The sequence below is a fragment of the Acartia tonsa genome, chromosome 12 (assembly GCF_053477335.1).
Source record: "Acartia tonsa isolate MP-2025a chromosome 12, ASM5347733v1, whole genome shotgun sequence".
In the NCBI taxonomy this organism is placed as follows: Eukaryota; Metazoa; Arthropoda; class Copepoda; order Calanoida; family Acartiidae; genus Acartia; species Acartia tonsa.
In genome coordinates, this window is record NC_137271.1 from 26,632,133 (window position 1) to 26,647,342 (window position 15,210).

The window sequence follows — 15,210 nt, forward strand, 5'->3', positions numbered from 1 at the left end:
TCAATAAAAAGTTGATCGCAAAAGTTTGGACAATACATTGCTATTTTGAATCAACTAATAAAAAAGTGCCCTATGCTTTACACAAATGAATGAGAGAACGTGTTTATAAATAAGCAAAGCCTGAATATGTTTCAGAGATATTAAATAACATTTACTTACTTGTGTGTTGTGTTGTTGAGCTTCTAAAACTTCTCTGACATCCTTGTGACGGTTAGGTTTCCATTCGTATAATCTAAATTAAAACAAGAAAAGGTAATTACAAAACAAACTTTAGCTAGCATAAGCAAAATAATGATTATAATAAAGATATATTTAAATTCAAATTGATTCATACTTTATTAATAAAATTCTTATTTATGATAACGAAATAAAACATGTCTACTACTAAAAAGTAATTTTCTACCATAAAGTTTTAGAAAAATGTTATTATAATTATTTTAATTCAATTCTCATTAAACAACTGCCATTTTCCCCTTTACATTTAATTATAAACACAGGAAAAAAACAGTTTAAGATTTCACTCATTACTATACCGATTGGGCTCTGCTTTTCAGGATTTATTACTGCTGGTCAAAGGAAGGCTATATGCTATTTTCTTGGTGGGAGGGACAATTCCCCCACAATTACACTAAAAATTATACCTGTCTATTTTATTCAAGGCTACAATGAAAGGTGTTTTCTTTTTCTTGAGAAGGTTTAAACTCTCAATAGTCTGTGGCTCCAAACCATGCATAATATCAACAACTGATAACAGTTTCAGTATTAGAATAAATCAGGACAGATGCGTAGCAGTAACAAATAACAATATTTAAAAAAAATAGAATAGGTAACTAGTTAAAAACAATAAAGAAAAAGTTAAAGCTAAAAATAACTTGTATTATAGAAACAACAAGGAAATTATGTCTATAAGTTGCGCAGCAATACCAATTTCAAAATATCTTAAATGAAAGAGAAAAAAGAATGAAAACAGAGAGACGAATTTACGCCCAACAACTTAAGCATTCAGAATTACTAGGTTGATGTATGGAATTTGATCCTGAGGGAAAAGACAATGGACGATAAAAAACAACCCTTTGAATTAAAATCATTGGAGGAAAAGTGCTGATAGTTTGATCTTGAAAAGTACTGATACTTTGTTTACATAACTTTGGGTGTCAGGTCAGTGTAATTTACAAACAATCCAATGTCCCCTCCTTTCCTCCCTGGGATTTATGTAAGACTGAATTCCTAGAATGGCAATATCACAGAGGGTGCTCCCTCTGTCCCTGAGATTACTGAAGCTCTCGTGGCCAGGTGTATCAATGATCAACAGACCAGGCAACATCAACTTGGCAGAAGTAAATTCTGGCACCATCTTACATTGTTCCTAACATAATTAGATATTTAACAATTTCTTTAGGTTATTATTCTATAATCAGGGTCATTAAAAGTCGGGTTTTATTGGTTTAACCCAGTTTTATGTAAATTAATTATAAATCTTAAAAAGTCTTTAAAATAAGCTAAATCTTAAATGATTAAAACTGATTATTTTAGGCGTGTTACCCCCCATAAAATAATTTTGGATAGGATAAAACCAACTGGGTTTTATTCATAACTACCTTAAGATGTAAATTCAGAATTAATTTCCATTCTATATTTCTATTTTAATATCTATACTTACTTAAAACTGCATCTATCTATAACAATCAGGTTATTAGATGTGAATTATACCTAATTGTAATTTTGTCTGTCTGTATCTGTCACCTATCTATTCTACATATCTGTCTTTCTGTGTCTGAGAGTCTGTCTGTATGTATGTCTTTGGGTCTGTGTGTCTGTCTATTTGTCTGTCTGTATCTTTTATCTATCTATTCTACATGTCTTTTTAGTAGCGAAGCTACTCCATAACTTGTAATGTCCGTCTGTCTGTATGTTCGTCTGTCTTACTTTGGGGGAAACGTGATTTTCTCGGCTCCTATAAAAGATAAAAGGCTGAAATTTTTTAACAGCATTCCCATTATTAAGGAGCACAATTAACTATAAAACACCAATGGCGGTTGGACCGCTTTTTAGCAGGTTTTAGGCTATTTTCGTATTTTTCAGATTTTTGTCCATATCTTTGGTGTTTATGGTCCGATTTCCAAAATTTTTTTCAGTTATAGTATCAAAATTAGTTTCCTATCTTTTCAAAAACAACAATTATGACGGTCAGACTGCCTTTAAGCAGGTTTTAGGCTATTTTTGTATTTTTCACATTTTTCTTCATACCTTTGGTGTGTATGGTCCGATTTCCAAAGTTTTTCAGTTATAGATATCAAAATTTAATTTCCTGTCGTTTCAAGAAAACATCAATGGCGGTCAGACTGCCTTTTTGCAGGTTTTTGGCTATTTTCATATTTTTCACATTTTTCCTCACATCTTTGGTGTTTATGGTCCGATTTTTAAAATTTTTGTTGTTAAAAATATCAAAATTAAATTTCCCGTTGTTTTGAGCATCCATTTACTTTGACTGACAGTCTGTTAGTCATAGTATTTAAATATAAATATCAAGAAATTAAAAACAAATGTTAAAAAGGTTTCATGATTTTTTTCCTAGTATACATGCTTTTGACAACAAATCTTTAAATTATTATACATATTTTTTCTGCTTCGCTACTTATGGATGTTGTCATCCTTGTTTTTCTATATATCTATCATCTAGCTGTCTGTCTATCTATTTAACTGGATAACTGCTATAGGAACCAAGGGAGGAGTAGGCTCCACTAAAAATTCCGCAAAAATGCGAGTTTAAAGGCTTAAAAATAGTAGTAGAACGGTAATATTCACTAATATGTGCATTTCTTATTGAAAAGAACTGTAGACAAAATTTTTATCGTTCTACTACTGTTTTTAACTTAAAACTCGCAACCTTTACGGATTTTTAGCGCAACCTACTCCTCCCTTTGTTGAGTATTTAGTTTTACAAATGTCTATCTGTCATCTATCTATTTATTTACCTGGATAGAACAGTAATTAGTAGCCACAAAGGGTAATTACAAATGTCTATCTATCTATCAATCAATTTACCTGGATAACGGCAATAGGAACATTAGTAGCACCAATTTGTTGGGTAATACCGCCAGCCTCACCGTCCTAAAAATAACAAGTTTTAGAGTTTCAAAGAAATTGCAAAAAGACAGGGTGGATAGCATGTATTTTGTATCTATCTATAAAAAGAAAAATATTTCACAGGCACATTTTAGTTATTTAAATATTGTATTTTATAACCTTTTAATATAAAATAAGATACTTTATCAAACGGTTTTTTACCTAATATTTTTAATTATTTACATTATAAATTTTTTATACCTGAACGTTTGTCCGTCTCAATTTATCCAGAATTTTAGTTTTTCCAGTATCTACGTGGCCCAATACACATACAACAGGCGCTCTCAGAACATCTTCACTCCTAGATAATTAGATAGATATTTCAGATCCATGACACATCAAAAGTAGCTCTTAGAACATTGATAGATAGATAGGTTTCAAATAGCCTTTTACAAAAAAAAAATTATTCAGTTCCAAATCGGTATAAAATTAAATCACTTGATAAACTTAATTATCTTTTTTATAGAAAATAAAAACTAGGGAGTTTTTCCAAATTACTGAGACAAAGGGGGGGGGGGGGGTTAATGCAACGATCTTGTAATCAATGATTAAATGGCACTTAGAATTCGAATTTCGATCTGAAATTTTTCCTGAATAATCCTTGGTAGGTCTATTTTCCATAAATTGAACAAAAAGTTGGAAAAGTAACGGATGGCGGCTCAGCCGTTTAGCTGTTTTTTTTGCCTATTGTCAGGGCAAATTCATCGTTAATTACGTAGGAATTAACTTTTAAAAACACATTTTTGGTTTAATTCATGTTAAATGATAGCAATAATAGTTTTTAAAATTTCTAGTACCAACGGCTACCGGCTAGAACCGTTTGGTAAGGTTTTTGAGCGACAAAAAGTATTATGTGGAGATAGGTTTCGTGACTAATTTGCTCTTAAGATTGCAAAAAAAATGGCAAAACGGCTGAGCCGCCAGCCGTTACTTTTCCAACTTTTTGTTCCATTTAGGTAAAATAGACCTACCAAGGATTATTCATGCAAAATTTCAGATTGAAATTCGAATTCCAAGTGCTATTTAATCATTGATTACGAGATGGTTGCATCAAAAACCTCCCCCTTAATTTGCAGGCCATTGAACTAGCACCAACATTACCTATTTTTCTCATTAAGTTCTTTTCTCTTTGTGATTCTCTCCATTGCCTTGTTTCTCTTTCTCTCTGCTTCGTCCAAATCCTCTTCTTCGCTCTCCTCCTTTGCACAAGGTTGTCATTGGTCATTGCAATTTTACTTATTTATACACAGTAATAATAATACTTATTTTTAATAATTGGGTGGAGGTACCCACCCTCAATGTAGTTATAAAGCTTCCCAGAAAGGACCTATGAGAGGCTTCACTGTAAAGGATACCATTTTGGTCCAGCGGTTAGCTATATCCTTTGGTACAGACAGACAAAAAAAAACACATAGACATCATGCTAATAAAGCTTTGACTGTAAAATTGCATGCATAGAAATATGTCCACCGTACAAACATTGAGTTTAACTGCCAGAAAAATTATGAAATTGGTGTCAATGTCAATCATGCCTCATCGTCTGATTCCTCCTCAGAATCAGAATCTTCATCTGATCCTTCTTCATCATCATCCTCAGAGGATTCATCCTCTTCTTCAGATTCTTCCTTCTAAAAATATACAAAACAAGATTAGTTTTCATGAGAACTGATGCCTTTTTGATACAAACACACGGACACACACATACATTTTGGGGACCATCATAAAGGGTCCCCAAGGCCATAGAAATAACTACACGCCGAAAAGATAACGTGACTTAATTTATATTATGATTATTGTTCATTGTATAAGACCAACCTTAGTTGTTGCTTCAGGTTCCTTTGCCTGGACCTGAACAGGTTCTTCTTTCTTAACTTCTTCCTCTTCTTTCTCCTCCTCACTCTCAGCATCCCACGCATCTTTGATGTCCTCTTCTAGACAAACAACAATGACAGCATCAATAAAAGCGAATAGTAGGACAAACGAACATTAGAATTAATTTTGTTGCAAAATTTCCTGAATATGAGATACGGTTTAAAAACATAATATTTTTAGGACTAAAGATGCTTTGATTATAAAATTATTCCTTGTTGTCCTAAGAATCATTATTAAAAAAATCTGATGAATCGTATATTATTTCACACAAAAATAAACTAACAATACAAAATATGTAAAAAAGACAATTCCATCAAGAATCATTAAAAATACTCTAAAAGAACTAGACCACCTTACATGCTTACTTAAAAACCCCCGACCGTGGCTCAACCGCTCGTCATCGGGGAGGTGATAGGTTCGAATCTCGGCTTAACACCACGTCATAACTAAAGACGTTGAAAATTGTTTCTTCTGCTGCTCTGTCAGGTGCACGACGTTAATAGTTAGAGTAGGGGAAATGCTATAGCCCAAAACAAGAGCAACGCATTACCATACCCAGTTAGGAATTTCCAGACAAAGGTCGAGCAATCAAAGAAATGGTTGTCTATGATGGGTGTTACTTGCCCTAATATCCCGAGTGTTTGGACAGAAAAGAGAGAATTGGCTCAATTTAGTTATCCTAGATTGTTTGACCTGACGCTAGAGTGTCATGGAATTGGACAGCAACCTCGCATGTATGAGGTAACATGCACACTTAAAGAGTAGCTTCGCTCCTAAAACATATGTCACTTACCTTCCTCCACCTTAGCCGGGGATTCCTCTTTTTTCTCCTCAACCTTGGTTTCAACCTTCTTCTCTTCAGCTTGTTGTTTCTTGTTTTTTCTAAATATTATCAAGGGTGTATATTCTGCACGGGATCCCCTTCTAAAGCGGGGGAGGAGGGGGGAGGGGTAAAGGGGTCTGAAAGTTCCAATCACAATTCAATAAAAGTACCAACAGTTTTTTTTACCAACAATTAGTAAAGTGTTTTGTCTGCTCCCTCTCTGTACATATTACAAGTCTTATGATAGTTACATGCTTTTTTAGGGCCTAGATGCTAGGGGCGAACCCTGTAGTTCTAATGTTGAAAAATAAAAGTTTTTGTCTTCATTTAAGCCACTGAACAGATTGAATAGCGAAGCTTAACAAATTTTTTTAAAACCTACTTTCCGTAAATAACAATCTTTTTCTTCTCGGTTGTTGCGCCTGGTGCGGGTAAATCTGGAACAATAGCACCAGTGGCCCTCATGGCCTCTAGGGCGGCCTCTGCACGGGCTCTGGCGGCTTTCTGAGCGGGAGTCAACAGCTTCCCCTGCGCCTAAATAGACAAATCTCTATGTAAAAGTAATTAGATGTCTGTGTTTATAACGAGAGGTCTCTCTAACTGATCAACCGGTATGGTAATTCTTTACAGTAAAGATTCTCATAGGTCCAGTGAAGATTTATAATTAAAATAATTTGGGAGAGGTTACCTACATAGATAAATCGACCCTGGAAAAACATTCAAAAAACGTTAAAACATATTTAAGGGTCGACCCCTGAACATCAACATCTCCCCCCCCCCCTCACTTCCCCTAGACGCTATTAATGCATAAAACAAGGATGATAGAATCAAGTAGCAAAACTATTAAATATCAGAATATCAATGCAAGTGAAAAAAACTGAGCATAAAAGACATATCATATAAAAGAAACATAAAATTTCATCAGTCAATCTTCTATAACAGCTAAGAAAAATACAGCACATTAACATAAAAAAATCATAAATATGAGTAGGTACCTAAAAATAGGATTATAACATCTCTTTCTTACTTCAGCCTTCCTTAAAAATATCGGCTCTACCTTAAGTTCTTCTTTATATTTTTTAGCTCTGTCCTTTTTCTCTTGTTTCCTTCTTTCCTCTTCAGCTTTCTGTTCCTCCATTTGTCTGATTCTCTCCTCCCTCGCGCGTTCCTCTTCCTCCTCTTGCTGCCGCTGCCGCTCCTCTTCCTCCTTCACCTTCTGGAGAGCCTAAAATATTAATGGTAAATATAAGTTTGTTGACATGATTCACAATGAAAAATATGTGATAATGTTTCTCCTTTGGTTTTTATAGTCTAAAATATGTTTGTTATTAGGCAGTGATCTTAAGGGACAATGGACGATAATTTGATATTCATCCTCAAAATTACTCCTTCTTTTATAGTTTAAAATTATTAGTTGACAATATTCAATGGACACTGATAGTTTAGAACCAACAAATCAAAATTCAATAGTTTTTGAATCAACAAATGAGATAATGTGGAAATAAATCTTTGGGTACCAGTGTAATTTACAATCCTAAGTCTTCTTCTTCCCTGGTTACAAGGATGTTTTTTCCATATTTGAAAATTGTGCGATAGGCATATAAATAGTTAGCTATATAATGTTTTGTTCTTTTAACTAATTTCGACACAATTTTCTTTTAGATTTCGTGGATTTATACATAACTAAAAACCTGGGATGGAATAGGATATTGGACTATATATCATACTGGTCTTCAATATTTCATTATTACTTTGAATTATTCGTTGGCTTTTAAAACTTTGGGCTCTTTTATTAAATTTTAGATTGATTGGTACAAGCTAATAGCATAGCATCCAAAATAATTTTGTTTGACCCTTAAGATCCCTGGTAAATAATAGGGTTGGCAATCCGTATCCGAATCCGGGATCCGCCCAATTTTTGATCAATTTTGGAATCCGAATCCGGAATCCGTTTTTTAATAGCGGATTCGGTTTCTTAATTGGTAGGCTAAAATTTACGTCTTGAGTTTTTCTTTTAACTCCCGCTTTTTGAAGGCAAAGATTATCATCATTATACATAAAATCTTATAAAAATCTGGTTCGATTCTCGGAAGTGAATTATAGAGAACACCAAGAACATTATTTTTTAGGACATAAGAAGTACTTATTTTTTTTTAATTTAAAAAAAAAGCCTTTTAAAATATTGCTAGAATCCGGAATCCGAATCCGGAATTCGCCAAAAATAAGAATCCAGAATCCGCGGGAATTTTTTGGCGGATTCTTGTAAGAATCCGAATCCTGTCCAAAAATTTGACAGATTGCCATCCCTAGTAAATAATAAAAACGTACCTCTTGCATAGCAGCAAGGATGGCTTTATTTGGTTTCTTTCCTCCCTTCTTATCTTTCTCTTCCTTTCCTTTCTTCTTTTTCTTCTTATCTGTCTCCTCACCATCTTAATAGATATATTTTGAATTAATAGGTTGATTAGGCATATCATAAGTAAATGAAAGTCTTTTGTGGGCATTGAAAAAACATATATTGCACAATGGAGAATAACAGTTTTAAATAACTTATTCCAAAAAAGGTTTTTCTCAATATTAGGCTTAATATACTCCAGGGTTAAAAAAACCACTTGGTTTAAACCAAAAAAAAAAACCAAGCTTAAAAAACCTAAAAAACCAAGTTGGGGATGGTTTTTTCAAAATATTTATACAAAGGCCTATCTTTCCAGTTATATCTTTTTATAATGTAAATAATACACAAAATAAGTGTCAAAAACCTAAATTTTAGTGATTATATCTAATAGCATACAACAGTAGACACAGTGAAATAGAGACATACAGATATGTAAAATATACAGATAATTAACTGTATACCAAATTAGAATACTATAATTTGGATAGTATTAAAAAAAAAAAAAAAATGGTTTAAACAAAAAAACGGTTTAAACAAAAAAACCAAAGTGGTTTGTTCGTTTTTTTTTTATGAAAAAAAACCTGGTTTTTTACCAACCCTGATATACTCCACGAAGAATCAATACTCCTCTAAATACAAATAATACATCAAGATAAGGTTTCTTAAAAAGTTTTGCATTTTGGAAAAAAAGAGACTAGGTACTGTTTGAACAAGTACAGACATACAAAAAAAACTGAAAAAGGACGAAAATACATAGTTTTATTTAGACAAACACATACCTATACCTTTTTTTTGACTAATTTTATTGACAAAACTAAAGAAAAACTTTTTGAGTCCCTTCTTCACATTTTCACAGAGACGCAAAAAGTTTATCTACTATCAGACTCAGTCTTTTTGGTAGCGTATCAACATCTCCCCTCCCCCCCCCCCCCCCCATTTACTGACCTTCAGGAGTGCCTTCTTTCTCATCTCTCTCCCCCTCCTCTGCGGGTTTATCCTCAGCTACTTTTTCTTCCTTTACAAAGAACATAATCAAAAAAATCTATATTTTTGAAAAACCTTTACTGCTTTATATTAATATTAATATATGCTAACAACTTAAGTATTTCTTAAACACAATATCTTTTTTATTGATTAAAACGTTTAGAAATTTTTTTTCTCAGCTTAGCTGTGTCTTAATTCAAAACATTTCGACACAACTGTATCGTCAGTTTGCTCATCCCGTGAGATCCCGGATTATATTAATTCCTGTTGAGGCTTTTCAGTCAACTGTTCCTTTTCCTTCTGTTTCTTCTTTTCTTTCTTTTCCTTTTTCTTTTGTGCCGCCGTTTTCTCGGTACCGCCAACTTCCTCTCCGTCGACTACCTAAAATATCATTATTGATTATTGATTAGTCATTATTAGCCAGACAAAAAGAGTACCTACCTACTTAACATAGAAATTTTTTTTAACAAGTTTTGTTATATTTTAATCTTTTTCTTTTACATGAGAACACAAAGGTCAACAATACTCTACTAAGGTTGTATCTCTATACATGAGAAAACAACAATATACTATGTTTGAATTCCATCACAATACACTAGTCGACAAAACAAGTAAAATACACCTCAGTGTCTCATCCCTGTGCTATACATGAGACCAATGGGGGAAGAATTCTGCGTGGGATCCCTTGCTAAAGGGGAAATAAATGAGCAGGAGGGGGGAAAATGAATATAATAAAGACTAGGTATTGAAAATATTTTTCCATTCCCCCCCCCCCCTCCTTAGGGGAAATAACTTGAGGAAAATAATTAAATAAAAAAGAACAAGAACAACTTACCTCAAAGCCAGCTTCTTCAGCCTCATCTGTGTCTTTCTTTCCTTTCTTTTTCTTCTTCTTCTCTTTCTTCTCATCGTCTAAAATGGTTAATGATCAAATATACGATTGTCTATAGAACAGATGGACAGAAAAAAAACTCATTTAGATACCTAACGTAAATTAAAGAATATTTTCACAAATCGACAATCTAAATCAATAATTCTCTTTTGAAACTAAATGATATAATGGTTATTTACAGTATGGCATTGAAACTAATAAATGTTTACTGGATTAGAACTCGTTCGCAGCCATACTGAAAAATCATATATAGCATCGTATTAAAGACAATTTTTTATACCGAATAATAAAATAAAATTCAGCAAAGGTTACCCCAGTCATTTAGGCGATGCGATAAATGACAAACTGGAACTATTCGGATAATTTTACTATTTGTGGAAAATTGTTTTAAATAAGTTACGTTACATGATTTTAGCATGGTACAAAACTTGTTCTAATCCAGCGGAAATCAATCGGTTTCATAGCCATACTGGAATATATTAAGTACTTATATAACATTTACAGTTTAATTTCAATACGTTTCTTTGGAGTAGTAAATACATTCCCATACTGTTTACTTTAGTTTATGCATTATCTCTGGTCGGTCAGTTTGTTACTTGGTCTGTCTGACTGTCTACCTGCTGCAAAGGCGTTCTCCGTTCCCGGTGGAGGTGCTTCCTCGTTATATTCAGCTCGCAAGGCCGCCAACATGGCATCTGTTAAAGTTTAAATAACGTTTTATTTTAATTTGGGGGGGGGGGGGGGTAAATGTCCATAACAAACAATGGACTAGTTAATAAAAACATAATCTTATGTCTTATCTGAAACTCAACGCTTGTAACATCTACTCGCCTTTAGGAATGAAAATGGTCTATAACAAGCATAGCTATAGAATTTATCAGATTTTGAATAATCTACCTTTTAAATTTTTTTACCAACTTAATTTAACCTAAAAAAGGGCAACAATAAAATACGGGAAGGGAAGATTACTTCTTTTCTTTAATCCAATCCGAATATCCCTGAAAATAAAAATGTTATTTCTTTCCTAAATCTTCATCATCATCTCCTTTTTTCTTCTTTTTCTTCTTCTTTCCTTTCTCCTCCTGAAATAAGAAGTTAGTTTTTTAGTGACATTTTGAAATTTGGTGGTTTAATTCTAAGTGACTAGCGTTGGGGGGGGGGGGGGGGGGGGGGGGTTAGAGAGTAGTTTCTTTTTCTATATGGCTAACCCCTTAAAGGATGGCCTGACCCAATGGGGCTAGAAAGAAAAGAAACACACGTGAAAGCTTACCATCTATTTCAATTAAGACAGGGATAGTTTTATGACATTTTATTTCAGACATTCATTTTTTTGTAATAATAAACGCCAGCAAACATTAAGCTCTTTATTTGCACAACCTTTTAAAGAAAAACTAGATTACGTTCATAGCAATAATTCCACTATTTTTTAAAATAAGCGTTCCTACCTTAATATTGATCTTACTGGCCTAACTTAAAATTTACAAACATTATGTTCATGTCTTTAATATGACAAGGTTAAAACTCAAACAAACACGTTTACTTTTAAGCTAGTTACCTTAGGAGGTGGTGGGGGAGCCTCATCCAGCGGCTGATCATCAAAATCGTCATCCGCATCGCCACCCTTACCCTTCTTGTCTTTTTTCTTTTTCTTTTTTTCAACCACTACCACCGGCTTTTCTTCGGCCTAATAAAGAAAAAATCCATTATCAAGGTTGACAACTTTCATGAGTAGCAGACTTGATATACAACATAACGAAAATAACCATGAAAAGATGCTACAATTTAATCGATATCATCTCTAAAATTTTCAAAATTATAAAATATTTTATGTCAAATAAAAGCAACGTAGAGAAATATTACTGATGAAAATCAACTATTCACTGATAAATCGGAAAAAAGGGACATAAATTGATAGTTGTATATTCACGTTGAAAATAGCAAAACACAGCGGTAGCAATACACTTTACCCTTCTATTCTTACCTCACTGTTATCCGCATCAGAACTGGGAAGGCTGTCATCAACAAGCATAGCGAATGCGCTTTGCTTATTCTCAATCTCTTCATCACTATCACTACCTCCACCTTTCTTGCCCTTCTTTTTCTTGCTCTTTGTTTTGGACTAGTGATAAAGAAGATAAAGATTATGATTTGAATATTAATCAAAACAGATCGGAAATTTTGATAATGTTGTTCCATAAAATGAATGCTTTCCCATCAAGTGTCCAGCGAGCAAAAAAAAACAATTCCCATTCTTTATTTTAAAATCTAAAATAATGGGAAGATTTTTTTCCCTCTACTTGATGGGCTTTCCTGTACCCGATAAGTATAACATTACTTAAATTCATTCTATATTCTTCTCTTAAGGATTTTATTTAAATACAAGATGCAGGGTTTCGGATCCGGATCCGCAAGGATCCGCATATTTTCGAGTCCAAAGATCCAGATCCGCAAAAAAATGCGGATCCGGATCCTTGGAATAAAAAATGCGGAAAAAATGGAAAAATCTACCTAAATTTATATACAATCTCAGACATTCTCTTGATGAGAGCCAATCTTTAAGGTTTAGGGTCAGACTTGAAAATTATAAGTATTTTTGACTTCGAATTAAAGAATAAATATTTTTTGAAAGGTTTGGTGATTTTATTTTAATTGTCAAGGATCTGGATCCGCACTGACCAAATTTTGATGATCCGGATCCGCAAAAAATCAATGCGGATCCGAAACCCTGACAAGATGTTTTCAATATTAGGTATCTCATTTATAACCATAAGAAAATTAGTTTTATGTAGGTACTATTTATTTATACTTTTGTTTTAGCTATTTATTTATTTATACTATTATCTTTCCTTGGAAGGTTTTGCATCGTCGTCAGAAAGATCAAGATCCTCTAAATCCTAATAAATAAAACAAAATTATGGGGGTGTTTCATGATTAGATTTTGTCAATAGTATTTTAAGCATGCTTATAAAAAGGTTTTGAAAGTGTATGAAAAGATAAGATTTCTGTTTGACTGTGTGCATCTTTGCAGATAGAAAACACTGGTCCCAGTCAATATTTAAGGAAACTAAGAATTTCAATACATACCTAGGTAATAGGTATTTGGTAATATAATCTGTAAATCTGGATGTTGTAATTTTGTAATTTTAAAGTTAAATGCACAGATGCTTTGTTTGCACAAGTAGAACGAAAACAGAGTTCGCCGATAATAAAATTAGTAGATATTATTGTCATACCATATAATTCTAAAGTCCCTTGATTTAAAATAATTACACAACATTTAATCCTAAATTGACTGTAAACCTGGTGTTGCACGTGTGGACATCGAACCCGGTTATTATCGTGCGCGCTAATGCCGCGTACAGTTTTGTCAAAACCAGGTTGCCACTTAAATTTTTTTTATAAAAATTTTAAAAATGAATAAATTGCTTTTAACATTGAAATTATAGTGGTACTTACTAGTAAAAGTATAGTATACTTAAAAATTATTTTTTTAATATATTTACAGGGTTGCCGTAAAACTTTAACTTCAAAATATATTCCAGAAAATTATATTTTCACTTTTTCAATATTTTTGAAGAATAAGAATGTATTTGACAAGAATATTTATTTCTATTATGATTTAAAAGGAAAAAACTAAAAATCGTTAGAAAATTATTATATTATAAAATTATATTTTTTTTAATGCATATTTATGCTAGTTTAGAGTTATTTGTTTGAAATAAAAATTTCAAATCTAGGTTTATTATTCTCTTTTCTTTGGCTGGAAAAATAATATAAACTTTGATTTCCATTGTGAAGGTATTAATTTTAACGTTAAAGTTTGTAATATTAAGGCCCATAAAAATTATACTTTTACTTAATAAAATTTTTTTTTTTATTTCAGAAAATATTAATTTCATTAAGAACAAAGACGTTTGTGAAAAAAAAAATGTAAAAATGCTTAAATAAGAGCAATAAATATATATCTTATTATATCCTTTATAGCGTATGTTTTGTTTTGGTTGCGGCATTTTTATGCGTTCTGCTGAGCTATCATCAGCTGTGCAAAGTTATTAGTTAACAAAGTTAGTGTGAATGGTGGCTTCGAAAGTATGTTTTGTTAGGAAGATTGATAAAAAAACCTATAGGTATGCATCCCTGGACTTAAACACGCAACCTCCACCATAAATGGAGAACACAATCGGTTCAGTCATTAGTAAATAACTCTTTGATATAAAAGGATGAAAATACCAAAAATATCTTAGATTCCAATCGTATCACTTAAATCTCTAAATTTAGTCGGACCACAAAGAAAATAGATACTTACGTCAGCTATATCCTTAGTTTTCTTTTTTGATTTAGTTTTCGTTGGGGCAGGGGCTGGTTCGGGAGCTTCGTCTGACATTTCGGACCTAAAAAAACCAGAGTGGGAGTATTTAAGTTTAAGAATAAACTCTTTTTAATTAAATAGGTACTCTAATTTTAAAGAAGCATGTTACAAGAAACTAATCGGAGAATAGAGCTTGATGAATGTCAAATAGACATAACTTTATACAATGGACGATAAATTGATATAACCTCCAATTGGATAAAAAAAATCAAACCCCTTCGTAGAATATTAAATTGCTGATAGAAGTTAAGATTTTGAAACACAAAAAACCTTAAAAAACAGAATAACTCTCTCTGATTAAGATATTATTATAAAATAAGCTGCGGACTTACCCATCGCTGTCAACTGGCTGTTCGTCCTTTTTGGACTTCTTTCCCTTGCCCATTCTGACTAATTCTGAAATAACAATTTTTTCAAATTAACTTTCAATTCTTTCGAATGTACACATTTTTTTCATTATAACTATGTTTACTACTGAGAAAACTGCTTAATTTATCACATTTCACAACAAAATATCCGTTTACCTTATATAAATTTTAATTTAAATTAATTTATAAAAATTCCACATATGTTTACACGTGAAGGTGTTGGTTTGAAAATGAAAGTAAAGAATAGTGACGGAGATAATTGTTACGCGGCAAAAGCGCGCAACAAATCTACCAACGGTCAATACTTAAATATTATTATTTTGTTAACAAATCAAGAAAAAAAAAGATTTTTAACAAAAGATTGTTTCTTTTAAAGAAGGA

The 15,210-nt window shown here is 32.5% G+C and overlaps 1 protein-coding gene across 14 annotated transcripts in view; it reads right to left on the reverse strand.

The window, feature by feature from the left end:
• Nucleotides 1-14,890, reverse strand: part of eIF5B (eukaryotic translation initiation factor 5B) — a 36,048-nt gene extending 21,158 nt beyond the window's left edge. For 13 of the 14 annotated variants that reach the window (XR_013884967.1, XR_013884971.1, XR_013884970.1 and 10 more), the window contains exons 1-22: nt 14,794-14,890; nt 14,399-14,483; nt 12,939-12,986; nt 12,074-12,211; nt 11,648-11,776; nt 11,117-11,174; nt 10,710-10,787; nt 10,036-10,112; nt 9,462-9,581; nt 9,162-9,228; nt 8,150-8,253; nt 6,879-7,046; nt 6,204-6,355; nt 5,792-5,880; nt 4,942-5,057; nt 4,659-4,754; nt 4,228-4,325; nt 3,328-3,427; nt 3,046-3,111; nt 1,228-1,366; nt 642-744; nt 160-232 (exon numbers count right to left, since the gene is read on the reverse strand). Coding sequence is in view for 3 of the 14 variants with exons in the window: in XM_080180377.1 (XP_080036503.1) it covers nt 160-232; nt 642-744; nt 1,228-1,366; nt 3,046-3,111; nt 3,328-3,427; nt 4,228-4,325; nt 4,659-4,754; nt 4,942-5,057; nt 5,792-5,880; nt 6,204-6,355; nt 6,879-7,046; nt 8,150-8,253; nt 9,162-9,228; nt 9,462-9,581; nt 10,036-10,112; nt 10,710-10,787; nt 11,117-11,174; nt 11,648-11,776; nt 12,074-12,211; nt 12,939-12,986; nt 14,399-14,483; nt 14,794-14,846 (2,157 nt within the window). In the remaining 11 variants the exon portion in view is untranslated. The remainder of the gene's footprint in view (nt 1-159; nt 233-641; nt 745-1,227; nt 1,367-3,045; nt 3,112-3,327; nt 3,428-4,227; nt 4,326-4,658; nt 4,755-4,941; nt 5,058-5,791; nt 5,881-6,203; nt 6,356-6,878; nt 7,047-8,149; nt 8,254-9,161; nt 9,229-9,461; nt 9,582-10,035; nt 10,113-10,709; nt 10,788-11,116; nt 11,175-11,647; nt 11,777-12,073; nt 12,212-12,938; nt 12,987-14,398; nt 14,484-14,793) is intronic. The other variant, XR_013884972.1, reaches the window with a different exon arrangement.
• Between the last annotated feature and the right edge of the window lie 320 nt (nt 14,891-15,210).